The 19,518-nt window shown below is 41.4% G+C and overlaps 1 protein-coding gene across 2 annotated transcripts in view; it reads left to right on the forward strand.

Moving 5' to 3' along the window:
* Positions 1-19,505, forward strand: part of fli1rs (Fli-1 proto-oncogene, ETS transcription factor-related sequence) — a 35,197-nt gene extending 15,692 nt beyond the window's left edge. The window contains exons 2-9 of one of the 2 annotated variants that reach the window (XM_072692533.1): positions 2,030-2,229; positions 5,030-5,202; positions 9,560-9,763; positions 11,304-11,375; positions 13,852-13,920; positions 14,443-14,505; positions 14,595-14,642; positions 17,707-19,505. In XM_072692533.1, the coding sequence (XP_072548634.1) occupies positions 2,030-2,229; positions 5,030-5,202; positions 9,560-9,763; positions 11,304-11,375; positions 13,852-13,920; positions 14,443-14,505; positions 14,595-14,642; positions 17,707-18,227 (1,350 nt within the window). In that variant the 3' untranslated portion in view covers positions 18,228-19,505. The remainder of the gene's footprint in view (positions 1-2,029; positions 2,230-5,029; positions 5,203-9,559; positions 9,764-11,303; positions 11,376-13,851; positions 13,921-14,442; positions 14,506-14,594; positions 14,643-17,706) is intronic. The other variant, XM_072692534.1, reaches the window with a different exon arrangement.
* Positions 19,506-19,518: the final 13 nt, after the last annotated feature.

The raw sequence follows: 19,518 nt of genomic DNA on the forward strand, positions 1-19,518 counted from the left end.
AGCTTCTGTGGCATCATGCAGAGAACCCATTCTAGCACCTCTGTGTTTAAGAGTGTGTATTACTGTGCTCTCTGCTAGCACACAACACTCTGATCTATTCTTGGGTTGATTGTGGCGCCTTTTCTGCATTTCCTGACTGTGGTCTTCAGCTATTTTAAGCGTAGGAATAGACCCTGCCCTGCTAATACCAAAGACCTGGATGAATAAAGGCTGTTCTAAATAAAGAACCAATCAACAGAACCTAAATTCTCATGTTCCGATGGGAAAACTATTATTGAATTTCTTTTTGAAAGCTTTGTGGATACAGATTTGAGTTTTTGAGACCTCTGTAACAGCAGTGTGAATGGATTAAATATAAATAATCTTCAATAAGTATGAAATAATATTTCAATAATAACAATAAAATAAAATAATGCACTGCATGCACCAGATAAATACATAACGATTTTGTGTATGTTCTGTATTACCTGAATACCTGTACTCTAATGAGTATTAGTCAAACTGAATACCTGTACTTTAGTTAAGTATTCGTGAAACTGAATACCCAGCTGGACTAGTGAGTATAAGTGATTATTAGTGAGTATTGGTGAGTATAAGTGATTATTAGGGAGTATTAGTGAGTATAAGTGATTATTAGTAAGTATTAGTAAGTATTAGTGAGTATAAATGATTATTAGTAAGTATTAGTGAGTATAAGTGATTATTAGTAAGTATTAGTGAGTATTAGTGAGTATAAGTGATTATTAGTGAGTATTAGTGAGTATAAGTGATTATAAGTGATTATTAGTGAGTATTAGTGAGTATAAGTGATTATTAGTAAGTATTAGTGATTATTAGGGAGTATTAGTGAGTATAAGTGATTATTAGTAAGTATTAGTAAGTATTAGTGAGTATAAATGATTATTAGTAAGTATTAGTGAGTATAAGTGATTATTAGTAAGTATTAGTGAGTATTAGTGAGTATAAGTGATTATTAGTGAGTATTAGTGAGTATAAGTGATTATAAGTGATTATTAGTGAGTATTAGTGAGTATAAGTGATTATTAGTAAGTATTAGTGAGTATTAGTGAGTATAAGTGATTATTAGTGATTATTAGTGAGTATAAGTGATTATTAGTGATTATTAGTGATTATTAGTGAGTATTAGTGATTATTAGTGAGTATTAGTGAGTATTAGTGAGTATAAGTGATTATTAGTGATTATTAGTAAGTATTAGTGAGTATTAGTGATTATTAGTGAGTATTAGTGATTATTAGTGAGTATAAGTGATTATTAGTAAGTATTAGTGAGTATTAGTGAGTATAAGTGATTATTAGTGAGTATTAGTGAGTATAAGTGATTATAAGTGATTATTAGTGAGTATTAGTGAGTATAAGTGATTATTAGTAAGTATTAGTGAGTATTAGTGAGTATAAGTGATTATTAGTGATTATTAGTGAGTATAAGTGATTATTAGTGAGTATTAGTGAGTATTAGTGAGTATAAGTGATTATTAGTGATTATTAGCAAGTATTAGTGAGTATAAGTGATTATTAGTGAATATTAGTGATTACTACCTTTGGTCAAGGATTAGTAAAATGTAATACTTATACTTTAGTCTAGTATTAGTGTAATTAAATAGCTGGACTTTAGTCGAACATTAGTGAAACTGAATGTTTGTAGGTTAGTTTTACTAAAAGTCATTACTTGAAAACTTTACCCAAGTATTAGTACAGTTAGATACCTGTACTTTGGTCAAGTGAAAACCTGGACTCCAGTATTAGATATTCATCAGATATTCTACAAAATAAAAGACATATATGTGAAGTGTTGTTTTATTTCCTTTTTAAATAATTGGTCAGAAGGTCAAGTAAACTCTCCAGTTTTAAAGAATTTGATTTTTCTGCCAATTATTCGCTGGTTTAGGCTTTACGGCCTAAGACCTCCTCTGATACTGCTGATACTGTAACTCTGGCTGCACCTAAAAACCACAATCAGGATGTTTACTATAGGCTGTACCAAAGCTTGGTGTTGTTGTGTGTGTGTTAGGAAGCTCTGTCGGTGGTGAGTGAGGACCAGTCCATATTTGATCCAGCATTTGGCAGCGCTCAGACCGTGCACATGAAGGGGGAGATCTCGTCCCCGTCACAGGCCATCTTCAGGCAGGGCTCAGAGGAGAGCTCAGAGTCCACAGAGCCAGACTGGACAACAAACCCAGCCAAAAGAGTGGATCACATCAACGGAGCCAGGTGGGAAAACACACACACACACACACACACACACACACACAAATACTACCAGGAGTGGAAATACCTGAGTACTTTTCATTTACTTCAGTTACTGAGTTTCTGTACTTAAGTATTACTGTTGAAGACCGGTGCTCTACCCGCTGAAAGCGTGTACTCTCTAAACAAAAATGTTCTATATAGAACCATCCACCAAGCTGAAGAACCCTTTTACCATGCAAAGAACCACCGAATTGAACAGCTGCCTTTACCAAAGAACCCTTAAAGAACCTTTTTTATGAGACTATACTTTACCCAAACCTTAAATAAATGTACCTTAGTGTTAGTGAACCTGTACCTGTACCATCTAAGCAAAAAGGGTTCTATCTACTTCTATCAACTTTTTCTAAACGTTCTGTATTTGACCAGCCCCCAAACTAAAACTTTACTAAAGAACCCCTGTAATACCTGTACTGAATACCTGTACTTTAACGAGTATTAGTGAAACTGAATACCTGTACTTTAACGAGTATTAGTCAAACTGAATACCTGTACTCTAACGAGTATTAGTCAAACTGAATACCTGTACTTTAACGAGTATTAGTCAAACTGAATACCCGTACTCTAACGAGTATTAGTGAAACTGAATACCTGTACTCTAACGAGTATTAGTGAAACTGAATACCCGTACTCTAACGAGTATTAGTCAAACTGAATACCTGTACTCTAACGAGTATTAGTCAAACTGAATACCCGTACTCTAACGAGTATTAGTCAAACTGAATACCTGTACTCTAACGAGTATTAGTCAAACTGAATACCTGTACTTTAACGAGTATTAGTCAAACTGAATACCCGTACTCTAACGAGTATTAGTCAAACTGAATACTTGTACTCTAACGAGTATTAGTGAAACTGAATACCCGTACTCTAACGAGTATTAGTCAAACTGAATACCTGTACTCTAACGAGTATTAGTCAAACTGAATACCTGTACTCTAACGAGTATTAGTGAAACTGAATACCTGTACTCTAACGAGTATTAGTCAAACTGAATATTTGTACTTTACTTACGTATTAGTGTGGTTAAATACTTGTAATTTAGTTAAGTATTAGTACAATTAAAAACTCCTGAATTAGTAAAATGTAATACTTATACTTTAGCTGAGTATTAGTGCAATTAAATAGCTAGATTTTAGTGAAAGTGAATGTTTGTGCTTTAGTATTGCTAAAACTGATTACTTTTGAGTACTCTGAGTATTTGTGAAATTAAGCACTTGTACTTTAGTTAAGTATTCGTGAAACTGAATACCTGTACTTTAGTCAAGTATTAGTCAAACTGAATATTTGTACTTTACTTGAGTATTAGTGCAGTTAAATACATGTACTTTAGTTAAGTATTAGTACAATTAAATACCTGTATTTTACTCCTGAATTAGTGAAACTGATTCCTTGTATTTGAGTATTAGTGAAACTGAATGTTTGTAGTTTAGTTTTACTAAAAGTCATTACTTAAACACTTTACCCAAGTATTAGTGTAATTAGATACCTGTACTTTGGTCAAGTAAAAACCTGGACTCCAGTATTAGTGAAATGTATTCCTTGTAATTTGAGTATTAGTGTAACTGAATACTTACACTTTAGTTGAGTTTTAGTAAAAACAAATACCAGTATTAGTAAGTATTAGTAAGTATTAGTGAGTATTAGTAAATATTAGTAAGTATTAGTGAGTAGTAGTGAGTATAAGTGATTATTAGTGATTATTAGTGAGTATAAGTGATTATTAGTGAATATTAGTGAGTATTAGTGATTATTAGTAAGTATTAGTGATTATTAGTGAGTATAAGTGATTATTAGTGAATATTAGTGAGTATTAGTGATTATTAGTAAGTATTAGTGAATATTAGTGAGTATTAGTGATTATTAGTAAGTATTAGTGAATATTAGTGAGTATTAGTGATTATTAGTAAGTATTAGTGATTATTAGTGAGTATTAGTGATTATTAGTGAATATTAGTGATTACTGCTTTTGGTCAAGGACTAGTAAAATGTAATACTTATATTTTAGTCTAGTATTAGTGTAATTAAATAGTTGGATTTTAGTGAAAGTGAATGTTTGTGTTATTAAATTAAATACTTGCACTTGTACTATAGTTGAGTATTAGTGAAACTGAATACCTGTACTTTAGTCAGGTATTAGTGAAATTCAGTGCTGCATTTTCATTTAGAACAAGAGCTCCAAATCCTATTTCTCGACAGTTTATTTCCATTTATTGCAAATAACATTTTTTAAAGAAGTTAATATCTGAGTAAAAGTTTGAGAACTGTCTTAGCGTCCACAGGCCTGAACTCAATGATCAAACGATTTCTGGAACCACCTGTCCAAGACAGGAACTGTTGAAGAACAGCATTTGTGAAGTGTAATTAACTCAGAAAGGGAAGTTATGGCTGATTTGGCTCCGCAAGTGACCAGTTTCCTCTTCACGCCTGCTTTTCCCAGCACCGCCCGTGGTGAGAAGTCTTGGAACCAGAGCAAACAATATCGGACCTTAGCCTTGGCCCACAATTCCCATATGAACATTAAAATTAGTATTGACTCAATTACTGATTCAAAAGACGCATGTGTGTAACTCCTCCTCGACTTCTACGAGGTGCAAGGTTTTGTTTGGATAGTGACAATTTAAATATTCAAAACTCAAAATAAATAAATACTATGCTTATTATAAAGAGGAATTGTTGCCAATTACAGGTTTACTGATTAGGGAAGGTTATTAAATGTTATTGGGGACTGGACTGATCCCACTTTTCTGCGTATCTGCCTCAGTCGGGAGTCGCCAGTGGAGTGTAGTGGGGCTAAACGGAGTCGCCACATCAGCAGCAGTGATGGAAGCCAGCTGGGGTATCAGGGCTCATACCCACCAGAGCCCCGGGCCAGCCCCCAGGCACCCACGCCCCCCAGCAGCACCACAGAGGAGAAGAGAGTCATAGTCCCTGCAGGTGAGTCGACTCCAACTTACCCAGCCTCTTTACAAAGACTGTGACTCCCCTTTTACACAGTTTCTATAATCTCAATGTAGGTATTGTGATATACACTGAGGAGGCGGAGCTACAGTCTCTCATTAGGTTGAATAATAATTAATAACGCTCTAAATGTAGGTATTGTGATATACACTGAGGAGGAGGCGGAGCTCCAGTCTCTCATTAGGGTGAATATTAATTAATAACGCTCTAAATGTAGGTATTGTGATATACACTGAGGAGGAGGCGGAGCTACAGTCTCTCATTAGGGTGAATATTAATTAATAACGCTCTAAATGTAGGTATTGTGATATACACTGAGGAGGCGGAGCTACAGTCTGTCATTAAGAACTCTAAATTAACTCAGTTTAGCCCCACCCATTCAAACTGAAGTTATAATAACTGCTCTTTGGACATGATCCAACACAGGGTACCCAATCAGAACAGAGCTCATTTACATATATCAGTCTTAAAGGGACAGTCTGTTTAATTTTAAAGGTTGGACATTTGTTATATAAACCTAATTCCCGACTGGTTTAGGTGTATAGACCCACACAGACGCTATAATTAGAGCTCTGGTGGAGACTGGAACAGAAGGTCAGTGTGGAGTTTAGAGTAACTGGGATTCACTCTGCTTTTGAGGGCCGTTAGAAGTAGAAGCAGCTTTCGGAGTCGCTCGCAGGCTGATATTTGGTAAGCATGCTTTAACCACAGACTCTTGCGTCACAGAGGAAGTTGATGTTGAGCGTGGAGAATGCCAGGTCAGTGGCATAGAAGGAGCTGTAATGGGAGGGGCGCACTTTTATACTTGTCCACTTCCTTCCTGTCTGAGAGTTCAGCAGCAGCTATATTAAACGCTTTAACTGATCGCAGGAGGGACTGGAGAGACGATTGATTCTGAAAGCCAAGCAAGAACAGAGCATTTGCATAATCATGATCATTGAATGAGAAGCTTTACAGCTCCAGTAACTCGCTGTGGCTCCTTCCACATCTCTGATAACCTAACCATTCCTGAGAGTTTCCAGGGCTTCTGCTCCCATTTCTACTCCAGTAGATGAAGGAGGACGTTCTCCTCAGCTCCATTTTAGTCGTGAATATTGATCTTCTGATTCTCTTCTCTGGGTTTCAGAGCCGGCCCAAGGCACATTCGAATTACGCAACTGCTTAGGGCCCCAACGCCACCAGGGGGCCCCAAAGAGCACCAAGATATCATGATAATAAAAAATACATATTTTAAAAATAACACTGAATAATAAAACTAAACTGTATTAAACAGATGAAATAGATTTTTATATTAATTTATTTTCATAGTTAACTCACCGATACTAGTTTATTCAATTCCTGCTGTTGGGTAAATGCAGATGTGCAGGGTGGTGGATAAAGGCCCGGGCCCTTCAGTGTATTGCGCAATACGGCCCGCTGGGTTTGAGTGGATGGTGTTGTGGTGGTTCAGCTGCTGGAGCTGCTTTACTGTAGATCCCTCCTCACCTCCCTGGAGCTACAGAGCTGAGAGATGCTGGAGGGGCTCAGAAGCTCCTCTGAAAAGTTCTAGAAGGTACTCGGTACTGTTTGGGTTCTACTCCACATTTACCTTTAGTGCTGGAACAGCCCTTTAGCACTTTAGTCCCAAACTGAGGCAGCCAGTAGAAGAGCTGGTGGTTGGTGGTCAACCTGACGGTCTTCAGTTCTACCTGTGAAGTCCCAAACAGTGGGAGAGCTCGTTCAGAACCTACTGAGAGAACAATCCTGATTGGACAATTTGCTCTTTTTTAAATTTCACAAATTGCCACCAGGACCTACATACAACATATGGACAAAAGTATTGGGACACCTGCTCATTTATTGTTTTTTCGGAAATCAATTAAAAAGGGTATTAAACAAGCTGATCCTGCTTCTGTTGGAGTAACTGCCACTACCGTCCAGGGAAGAAGACTTTCTACTAGATTCTAGAGGAGCATTGCTGTGAGGATTTGATTGCATTCAGTGACAAGAGTGCTAGTGAGGTCAGGATGTTGAATGATGATGATCGCAATCCCACCTCCACCACCCCCAGCTCCTCAACTCATCCCAAAAGTACTGGATGGAGCTCCACCACCATCATCATTCCAGAGAACACAGTTCTTCCACTGCTCCACAGCTCTTCAATGCTGGGGGGGCTTTACACCCCCTCTCTAGCCCACGTCTGGCATTATTAGGCAGCATGGAGCCCATAGGTCCTATTCTATTGGCAGTACTTCTTCTCTACAGGGACTAGACAAGCTGTCTAAGTGCATTTGCACATCTATGTCATTAAGGCTGATTTGGCTCCGCGGCCGACCAGCTTCCTCTTCACGCCTGCTTTTCCCAGCATTGCACGTGGTGGGAAGTCTTGGAACCAGAGCAAAGACTCATTGGATGCTGGTAAAGGTTCCTTTGATGAGTTCGGTTCCAGGTAGAGTGAGTCACTCGAGGTAAACGTGATGTGTAGTAGATGTGAGGGCCGGGCCAGGCCTCGTTACGCCGGCTGAAGGGTTTCACTCTGACTCAAACACTCAACAGGATACTGAGCCGTCACTCAGGGACAGTGTTGAAGGTCGTGCTGGCGGCGTTTTTAGGGGACAGAAAAACGGGGTCATCGCATGAGGTGTGTCAGAGAGTGCCAGACATTATTTACATCTGACTCAATCAGAGCACATACTATATCTGACGCTAACGCTGCACTCACAAATAGCGTTTTTTAATGAATGCAGATGCAGAGCCTCGCCTTGGATCTAGAGGAATAGAGGAGAATGCAGACGTTTCAGCAGCCGGTCACATTTTTTAAAGTGTTTTTTTATTAAATTAATTGACGTTATTATTTTCCAGTCTGTTCAATTCAGTAAATAAACAGAATAACAGTGTCTAAAATGTGCAGAAAATGTCATATTTAAGTTCCTGTAGAGGATAAGTTCACTTTTTCACACTGAGAACATCAACAATTAACCCCACGAACTTTGAGTTTGGGGTGCACAAACTTTTGCACTAGACTGAAACAGACTTCTACAGGTTTTAACAAACAAAGCCAATTGAACATTAACCATAACAGCCTCCAGACAGCCACATCTGGACACAGCCACTTACTGATTTTGTCCATTTTCCACATTTCAGTCCTAATAAGGTCATTAAAGCCGTGACTTAACACTTCTTTAATTAGCCTAGTGACCAAACTGTGCTCATCTGCACTAATACACCCTATACAAGAGAGTCCTTAATAAAGGTGGAGGTTCTGGGTAGACACATGACTGGGTAAAGTGGTCTTTATATCCCACAAAAACCTTGTATCTTCATTGTTGTTATTTTTTTTAATTGCTCTTTATACTGTATCAGAATTTCATGATTAAATGGACCAATCAAAACGACCTGGAAGTGAATGTTTTTCCACTGACTTCCACTGAAAGTTAAGAAGTTTTCCCTTTCTTATATAGAACATTATTTGATGCACATTAAACCCATTTTAAACTCACTTTTTAAGGTTAAATATTTTTTTCTAGTAACCATAACCAACAACTTCAGCCTATATTATGAGGTTCCTCAGTACAGCCCTGATTTTTATAGATTTTTTATTTAATTATTTAAATTGGACTATTTTAGTTGAACATATGAATGTGTTCTTATATCGAGTCATTGATTCATTGCAATATCGCTTTTACTTCATCCGGACCCTTAAAAAGGCAGGGGGCTCTTCAAAGGCAGTAGTTCACTATACACTGTAGAACCATCTAAACTCAAAGAACCGCTTTAAGCTTAATCAGCAGCTTCAGGATCATGCTGATGCTCCACTGACTGTAACAGGGGGAGAACGGCGTCTCCGTCATTCCCACTCCGGGCCGGAGTGCTGCTGCTGCTACTGCACTATGGAGGTTTGGTGGTGGAGCTGCAGGAGGAGAACCTCTCTCCAGAACTGCTGTGTAACGCTGCAGAACCCATAGAGTCATATTAGTGTAAAATCCTGTAGCATTACTCTACCACCTCAGCCCACATGCTGCTACACCTTCAGCTCTCAGCTTGTCCAGAAATGCATGTGTACAGCTGTCTGTCCATGAGGGGGTGCTAAAAAGCATGATCTGTATTCACAGCAGTGGAGTAACAGTGAATTACTCTCCCCACCTGTAGGGGGAGCCCAGAAGCAAACAATACCAATTCTCACATAATTCTTCAAAAAGGAACCACTCTTGTAAATGGTTCTAGGAAGAACCAATAAGGGTTCTATTATAGTTACTGTCATTTGTTCCGTATTTTATAGAAGCCGGGTTTTATACAATCGGGTTAAGTCCGGCTAGCTCCTCTTCATCACCCCTTGCCTCTCTGTCCGCCTCAGATCCGGAGGTGTGGACGCAGGACCACGTGCGGCAGTGGGTGGAGTGGGCAATAAAGGAGTACGGCCTGGTGGACGTGGACGTGTCCCTGTTCCTTGCACTGGACGGCAAAGCCCTCTGCAAGATGGCCAAAGAAGACATGATGAGGCTAACCTCTGCATACAACACAGACATCCTCCTCTCACACCTCAACTACCTCCGCCAGAGTGAGTGTCTCCGTCACACACACACACACACACACACACACACACACACACACACACACACACCTGCACAGAATTTACACACTTATGCATGGCCTAGTGTTACCTAGGGGGGCGGGGTGGTAATCAGAGGTGAACCTTAACTATGACAGCTAAGCCTTTAGCTGTACCACAATGCTAATTTCTACTAGCCCCCCTATGCGATTCTAGCTGTATGTTAGCGCTAAGCTAATGTCAGTGTACATTAACATGTTTTGGAGATTCCAGACTAAACAGAAACCTTCAAAGCTTTAGGAAAAGGGAAGACCTTCATATGTTTAGTCCTGTATTTGAGCTCTTTTAGCTCTAATAACTGACCTAAATCTGCTGACAGCCTATCTAGAACCTCCAGAAGGACGAGAGCAGCTGCATCTGTACCCACAGCCCACCCACTGTAAATCAGAACATCATTGGTTGGTTCCTAATTATGTTGGTGGTAAATCTGACGGCCTTCAGTTCTACCTGTGAAGTCCTGACCAATGGTAGAGCTGGATTAGCTGTATCTGCTCAGATACCACTGAGAGAACCACCCTGGGCATTGGGCAGTTTTCTGCTTAGTGTTTCGCAAATTCGCAAATTTTCTGAACACCTAGAAGACCCTGAGTGGTCAGCACCGGTTTGAGATTCTTTTAAATATTAGTACTAATATTAGTACAGAAATAATACAGTTATGGTTGGAAATATACATCTATAACCCCAGACCATCAGCTAGAGGGTTGAAACCTGGACACAACTGGTGGTTCCAACAGGACAGTGACCACAGAAACAAATCAGTGGAGGATGTGGAATGGAGAAAGTCGACTAACAAAGTCCTGACCTCAACCTTGTCAGAAATATGTGGACAGTGCTTAAAACTCATGTTTGTGTCAATTGGTTTGAGACAAATGTCCAACCAGAACTCTGCCAGAAGCTTGTTGATGCTACCATAGGCGTCTGGTCAAGCGTCTGGAACTTGCAAAGGGACATTTAACCAAATATTAGATGGGCTGTGTGGGTCATTTTGACCATATGTTGATTAGAAAACCCCCAAAAATAAAATTAAAGATAATTGATGTCACTCATTCTGCCCTGAAAAAAGGTCTAACCAATATTGCCAGGACCTTGAACTTAATTAATTATTTATCAATCAAAATAGCGTAAAAGTACAACATCCAATCAGCTGCTTGTTACTATGCAGGTTATACAGCTAGTCTGATTATTGCTGTTTACAAGCTCTCTGTGATTGGGCTAAATCTGCTTATTCCATGATCCCTGGTGTTCGGTGCTAAATGAAAAGAGTATGGTGATGTCATTTTCATGATAATGACACTATATCATCATATCACCTGATTTTATTGAGATAAACAGAAATAAAGCTGATGTAGCGAATCATTCCAGAGCTGATTAGTGTCCTGTGAGCTCTCTGATCTCAGCACTACACTGCTAAAGTACACCGGTTGACCCTGTTGTCAGAAAACCACAGTGGAGTGTGTCTGTATTTATAGTCCTTCTGTTTGACCTACAGGTAGCCCCACCTTCTCCTATCCCACCACCCCCACCAACACACAGCCACAGCCCAGACTACAGGTCAAAGCTGGTAAGTCAACAAACAAGCAGTTTATCCATCTTATACATGAAAGGGAACTAGCTTAAAGCAGCTCAAACAAGCATACACTATATGGACAAAAGTATTGGGACACCTGATCATTTCTATTTTCTTCTGAAATCAAGAGTATTAAAAAGAGCTGATCCAGCTTCTGTTTGAGTAACTGTCTCTACTGTCCAGAGAAGAAGACTTTCTACTAGATTTTGGAGGAGGAGCATTGCTGTGTGGATTTGATTGCATTCAGCCACAATAGGTTTAGTGAGGTCAGGATGTTGGATGATGATGATGATGATCATCACCACCCCAACTCATCCCAAAAGTACTGGATGGAGCTCCACCACCATCATTCCAGAGAACACAGTTCTTCCACTGCTCCACAGCTCCTCAATGCTGGGGGGCTTTCTACCCCTCTAGCCCACGCCTGTTTTTTTGCACATGTACTGTAAAAGAAAGTAAAATACTAGAAACTAGAGAATAAATCAGCAAAACCATGTTTCTTTAGGTTCACACTGGAGCTATGAGGGTAATGGAGCTTAGAAGTAACGGAAGCTTATGTACACCAGTTAGCATGTTGCTAACTACAGGCCTGCATCACCAGACACACTCCTCAGACCTACTTCTGGGGTTTCTGACTCTCTTTAACCAGAAACATAAAATAAAATAATATATAACATATATAATAATAATAAATAATATATAATAATATATATATTCAGTCATCTTAGCACTTTTGGTAGCACTATACTTTTGAAAGCTACCTACATATGCACTTCATGACACCCATAAGCACTGTGCCAGCCTTATAAGCCCCATGACCTGCATATGAAGCTATATAACAGTCTATAACTAAAGAAAGTGTAAACTCAGAACGGCTGTGCAGCTTTAGGTGGTTTACACTTGCGAGCAGTTGCTAGGCTGTTGCTTTGTGGTCACCAGGGTGAGACTGGTTTGCTGGGTGTTTCCTATGGTATTCCAGACAGTTGCTAGGCTGTTGCTATGTGGTCACTAAGGTGAAACTGTTTTTGCTAGGTGGTTTCTATGGAGTTACACATGACTTCTAACTTCACTCGGTAACACTTCACTGTTCATGAAGCTACATAAGCCTTTCCTGTTCTATTATATATATATATATATATATATATATATATATATATATATATATACATACACACACACACACACACACACACACACCCCAATCAGCCATAACATTAAAACCTCTGCCAGCTGAAGTTAACACTGATGACTGGCTCTTGTCTGTCGAGGGGTGGATCTACAGATCAGGCAGCGAGTGAACAGTCAGTTCTTGAAGGTGATGAAGGTGGTTGTTGAAGCAGGAAAAATGGACAAGTGTAAGAATCTGAGACACTTTACCAAGAACCGAACTGTGATGTTCTAGACAACTGTGTCAGAACATCTCCAAAACATCAGGTCTTGTGGGTGTTCCCGGTATGCACCCACCTCACCTCACAGCTTACCATCTGCTGCTAAAGGATCTGCTGCCAGATACCACAAGACATCTTCAGAGGTCTTGTGGGGTCCAGGTCTTGACTGGTCAGAGCTGTTTTGGCAGCATGAGGTGGTTTTAATGTTATGGCTGATTAGTATATGTATACATTATATATATATAGTGTAATTTCTGACCCTGTACGTGAGCCCAACCTTTTTTACTCTCATTATTACAGTACTGTTATAATTAACATCAGCTTCATGGGCCCTAAAGTAGAACCCTGTGGGATCCCACAACACACGCTAACCTGAGCTGATAGTAAGGGTTCGAGAGGTTACTAAAAATCCCCTTCTCATCTTGCGAATACTGACATAAGCAGTTCACAAATACTCAAATACTGAAATGCTAGTCAGTGCCTATGACCTGTTATGGGTTATGACCATGGGACTATTCATTTAGATGACCCTAAGGGCTGTTAGGTCAGTGCGGTGTTATTTACTTTATAAAAACACATTAAGCAGGTCCCTAGTGGTCTGCGAGGTAGTCTAGCCTGTCCCCTAGTGTCCGTACGGTCCTCCTGAGGGCGTTTTGGACGTACTGGCTACATGGTGGTAAGATGGTTACACTTGTAAAAGCAGCATTTCATTTTCTTGCCCAGAGGGCATCAACCGAAAGACCTTCAAAGCCTTTTTCGTTTTTGCAGTTTCAGACAGGAAACAGCTGCACTGGGACAGGAAGTGGGGTATGGGTACCCAGTTAGGACACAATTGACTATTCTGTGGCAAATACATTTTACTACAACAAAAGGACACTCGCCCCAAGGGACTGTGGGTCATCTTCGGACCTCCTTGGGCTGTTTTGCTGCTTTGTTCTGGACGGCGTTGTTTCTCATGAGTCTTTAATGTAACGCTTCCTTCCTCGCACGGCCGCCTCTCCCCGCCGCCCCCCTTCAAAGCCCCCTTTTCCTGTAGAATCCCCCTCCGTTAACTCCTCTTATCTGGCTTTGTCTTGGCGCAGAAAACAACTTCGAGGAGATCAGCAGAAGGAACAGTTGGTCTTCAGGGGCACTGCCTGTGGCTCCCAAAGGTATGGCTACTCTCAGAGGAGGTCACCGGGTTCGCCCGTGTTGTTTTGGTTGCAGAGATGCTGCGTACACCATCTGGACCTATAGCAGTTTAGCCCCACCCATTCAGCCTACAGCAGTTTAGCTCCACCCACTCAGCCTACAGCAGTTTAGCTCCACCCATTCAGCCTACAGCAGCTTAGCTCCACCCATTCAGCCTACAGCAGCTTAGCTCCACCCACTCCACCTACAGCAGCTTAGCTCCACCCACTCCGCCTACAGCAGTTTAGCTCCACCCACTCCGCACACAGCAGTTTAGCTCCACCCACTCCGCCTACGGCAGTTTACCCCATCCATCAAGCCTATAGCAGTTTAGCTCCTCCCACTTAGCCTACAGCAGTTTAGCCCCACCCATTCAGCCTACAGCAGTTTAGCTCCATCCATTCAATTTACAGCAGTTTAGCTCCACCTACTCAGCCTACAGCAGTTTAGCTCCACCCATCCATTCACAAAAACATACTAATTTGTCCATCCTGTTCCAACAGGTTCTCCAGTGGAGCAGCAGCACAATAGCAGGATCACAGAACCTCCATCGAGACCCCCTCAAGGTGAACCTCCTCTTTTGTACTGCTGTGAATGCAATATTACAGACACTTCCTTACAAAATAACCAACTTTAACCACGTCTCCGTTTTCAGACCCCTACCAAGCATTAGGCCCAATCAGCAGCCGGCTGGCAAACCCTGGTAAGGACTTCCAGACGATACCAAATAGAGTTACACAACCTGAGGCCAACTGTCACCCACAATTCTGTCAGAATCGGCACTGATAAAGCAACATCCATCAACGAGCCAAAACATTAAGACCACTCCCTGATGAAGTCAGTAGTGTTGAAGTGGGATCAGTGCTGCATGTGAGGGTCTGGGATCTCTGTCAGACGGTAACAGTCGAATAGTCCATGTATTGGATGTTGAGAGTTGAGCAACCAGGGTGAAGACCGGGTCAGCTCGTTATGTCCAGATGACTGGATCAGGGTGTCTCCCAAACAACTTCAAGGCCTTTGGGGGGGGGGGATGGGGGGGGGGTTCCCGCTGCAGAAGGCTGGGGAGTACATACTGAAGGTGGTCCGAGGAGGATCAGATCAAGAATTAGCAACGAGTGTCAGACCCAAGGCTCACTAATCCCATTTGGGCAGAACCAACAACATTCACACCTGGAGTTCTGCTGAACCCAAACATATGAATCCAAAATTAAGTTCTAAAAGCATTAGAACCTGGACCAGTGAGGACCTGGACCAGCATTACTACTCAGAACAGAGTTCGAATGGGGCTGTAAGGGTCTGCGTAGCCGCAGACTGGTCAGAATGCCCATGCCAACCCCTGTCCACCAACAAGCTTGGAGAAATTGAAGAAGCTGGCCTGGTCAGTGCCAGTGCCAGATACCATCTTTAGAGGTCTTGAAGAAAGGGCAGTTTTGGTGACAGATGGACAGAAGAACCAGAAGTGTGTAATAGACATTTAGGTGGTTATAATGTTTTGGCTCATTGGTGTATTTGCTTCTCATTTTGGGTTTTTGAAAAGTGTTGGAGACTCAGGCTGGGGGGACAGTAGAACACCTGACTAGGCTCCACTTATCTTGATCCATGACCGTACCGGTCTACACAGTCAGCTGGTACTGGTGGCTGATCTGATGTTCTGGTACCATCAAGCCAACTAAAGGCTCACTGAGCAAAACCAGACGTTGGAGGTTAAAATAAGAGGTCAGTCAGAATCTCACAGCTATTTTCGTCATGTTTCACCCTATCTGCGCTGTGGCTAAGCGGCCGGCCGACCCACATTTAAAAAGGTCACGCTTTAGTACCATCAGTGGAGCTCAATGACCTTCATATATTCTAACCTCCCAAAAACACAAAGCAGCCCCAGTCAGTTGGAGGCGAGTTTCAGAAGGAGGCCACGGTGATTAATATCCAGCCTCCGATCTGATCTCCTCCTATCAGTCATCACTGCAGCGTCCGGCAGCTCAGAGCTCAGGTTGTGGAGTTCAGCAGAAATCTCCCGGCAGATCACGGTTTACGGAGAACAGGAGAACAGCTTTCACTGAAAAGCTCAGCAGAGTTCCGCAGTAGAACTCCCAGGTTTCACTTCTGCTTCTCACTCTCACCCTCCTCAACTTCAACTCTGACCTCCAGTCTGATCTGTGGAGAAGGGTGTAGTCCAGCTGGGTGGAGGTCCTGCAAAACTGGGCCTGGAAATCTTCACTCCTGCTGAAGCTGCTTCCATGGCTTTAAGTTCTAAAAGCACTAGTACCCGGAACAAAGTTCTAATGATATAACATTATAACCCCTAACAGGGCTCTAATGGCTTTAGAACCAGGAAAAAGAGTTCCAATGTCACTACGACCCAGAACAGAGTTCTATTAACATGAGTACCTAGAACTGTGTTCTAACAGCATTAGCAACCAGAACAGAGTTCTATTTACATTTGTATCCAGAACATAAAAAAGTCCAAACATTCATACATGGAACAGAGTTCTAACAGAATTAGTACCCAGAATGGGGTTCTATTAACTTATGTACCCAATACAGGACTTTAACAGAACTAGTACCCGGAACAAAGTTCTAATAACATAACATTATAATGGCTTTAGAACCGGGAAAAAAAAAAGAGTTCTAATGTCATTAGTACCCTGGCCCAGAGTTCTATTAACATATGCACCTAGAACAGTTTTCTATTAATGTGTGTACCTAGAAGAGAGTCCAAACAACATTAGTACCTAGAATGAGGTTCTAAAAGCAACAGTATAATATTAATAAACTAGTGTTCTAACAGCATTAGAACCTAAAACAGACCTCTAATAACATGCGTACCGAGAACAGAGTTCTATTAACACACAGCATTAGTACCAGGAATAGGGTTCTATTTCATACATACATAGTTCTATCAACATTTGTATCCAGAACATAAAAAGGTCACAAAGTTCCTACTGTATTAGTACCCCGAATGTGGTTCTATTAACTTATGTATCCAATACAGGACTTCAAAAGCACTAATACCCAGAACAAAGTTCTAATGATAGAACATTATAACCCCTAACAGGGCTCTAATGGCTTTAGGACCAGGAAAAAAAAGTTCCAATGTCATTAGGACCTAAAACAGAGTTCTATTAACAGTAGTACCCAGAATGGAGCTCTAATGTCATAAGTACCAGGAATAGGGTTCTATTAACTTATGCACCTGGAACAGTTTTCTATTAATGTGTGTACCTAGAAGAAAGTCTAAACAACATTAGTACCTAGAAGGAGGTTCTAAAAGCAAAAGTATAATAGTGATAGATTAGTGTTCTAACAGCATTAGAACCTAGAACAGAGTTCTATCAACATTTGTATCCAGAACATAAAAAAGTCCATTTCCAACTCTGTTCCATTTATACATGGAACAGAGTTCTAACAGAATTAGTACCCTGAAATGGGGTTCTATTAACTTATGTTCCCAATACAGGACTTCAACAGCACTAGTACCCGGAACACAGTTCTATTAACATATGTTCTAAAAGTTCTACGACCATGCGTACCTAAAAAGGAGTTTAGTACCCGGAATGACGTTCCAACATTCCAGTTCTAGTACCTAGAACAGAGTTCTCATAACATCAGCATCCAGAATGAGGCTTGTTACGCTTCAAAGAAAAAAATCTTAAATCACACTTCCTGAGTTTTCCACGGGTTCCGGAGTCTGGACCGTCTGCAGGAACAGCTAGATTACAGTGTTCTCCGACTCTTCCCATCACCGCCCTCTCCATCTGTCTCCCCTCCAGGTTCCGGTCAGATCCAGCTGTGGCAGTTCCTGCTCGAGCTGCTCTCGGACAGCGGCAACGCGAACATCATCACGTGGGAGGGAACCAACGGAGAGTTTAAAATGACCGACCCGGACGAGGTGGCGAAGCGCTGGGGCGAGAGGAAGAGCAAGCCCAACATGAACTACGACAAGTTGAGCAGAGCCCTGCGCTACTACTACGACAAGAACATCATGACCAAAGTGCACGGCAAGCGCTACGCCTACAAGTTCGACTTCCAGGGCATCTCGCAGACGCACCAGAGCCACCCCACCGAGGGCCCCATGGTGAAGTTCCAGACGGAGGGCGCGTACCCTCAGGGCTACCACAGCCACCAGCCCAAAGTGAACTTCATGGCCGCTCACTCCACCGCCATGCCCGTCTCGTCCAGCAACTTTTTTGGCCCTTCATCCACCTACTGGAACTCCACCGGGGTGATGTACCCCAACTCCCCAATGCCACGACATCCGGGGACACACTCGCATTTGAACGCTTACTACTAACAAGCAAAGCCTGACAAGCCTGTCCCACGGCCTGGATTCCCACCAACAGATCCACCGAGGTTTATGAGGCGGCGTTCACATCACATGGCTGCCTAGATCGGATTTAGGATTCGGCTCCTAAATGTGATTTTATCATTTTTTTAATTTTAGAGCCGTGTGAACGCGCTGATCTTCTCAAATCCCAGTTGATTGGTCAATGAATGATCACTGAGGTTTACATTACAAGCCTTATCGCTCAGTTCATCCCCTGTCCTGAGATCTGACCTTTACACCCTGATAGTTCACATTTGGAAGTGGATCAGATCTGACTTTAGATCCAAAAAACCAACCAAACAAGAAAAGCTCAGAGCGTAAGAGTACATGATTGTGATCATATGAATGTAGAATGCTCTTAGACCCGTCCTGATCCATTCAGACCAAACATCTTAGTCTTGACACTTCACGCCGCCCCCCCGACAGGACCCTCATGCACAACACTGGAGGATTCATGGAGACGTTACTGTCATTCGCATCGCATGTGGTACAGGGGGTGGAGCGAAATTGAGATCTCAAGGTCCCAGTTACACCCAAAGAGCAATTATAGAATAAATAAAATAATAATAATACAAAAACTAGAATATAAGAGGGAAAGTGGGAAAGCAGAAAAATATTTTAAAAGTAGCAGCAATCTAATCACAGTGTGAGATGTATTGTACAGGATACAGGATGTAGCTCAAGTCTTAAGATTACAGTGGGTTCGTGTGTTTCCAGGTCTGAAAGAAAACCTGTGATGTGAACACAGCTGAACGTAGACCTCGCCTGCTGGAGGGCTCCTGGCTGAGTCAATCAGAAACAAGTTAATTAATTAATTAATGCACGCAGTACTTCTAAAATCAAACACGAGCTCACGTGTAGCAGTTAGCCGACAGATTCTCCCTCCACACTGTTAAAAGCAGGAGATCTTGGAAAGTTCTTCCATTTAAAACTGTAGAGGAACCCTTAAGAGGTTTCTCCACAGTTTCAAACTGTTACCGGTGCACATTAAAACTGTACAGCACATTTGCAGATCAAACACATGTATAACGTTGGGATTCAAGTGTAAATATTATATTTTTTTTTTTTACCAATTTTGTATAAAAGGGCTTAAATAACTTCACCAGGTATTCCCCAGCCCGTCTGAAATACTCTGTATTATTGTTTCTATAATACATATGGCTCTGTACAGACTTTTACCAGTAAGCCTCACCCCTATATGCAACATTTTTTTTAAAAACTCAATAAACACGTATCTCACTATCAGTCACTCTGAGAA

This window comes from Salminus brasiliensis, chromosome 1 (genome assembly GCF_030463535.1).
Source record: "Salminus brasiliensis chromosome 1, fSalBra1.hap2, whole genome shotgun sequence".
NCBI classification, from domain to species: Eukaryota; Metazoa; Chordata; class Actinopteri; order Characiformes; family Bryconidae; genus Salminus; species Salminus brasiliensis.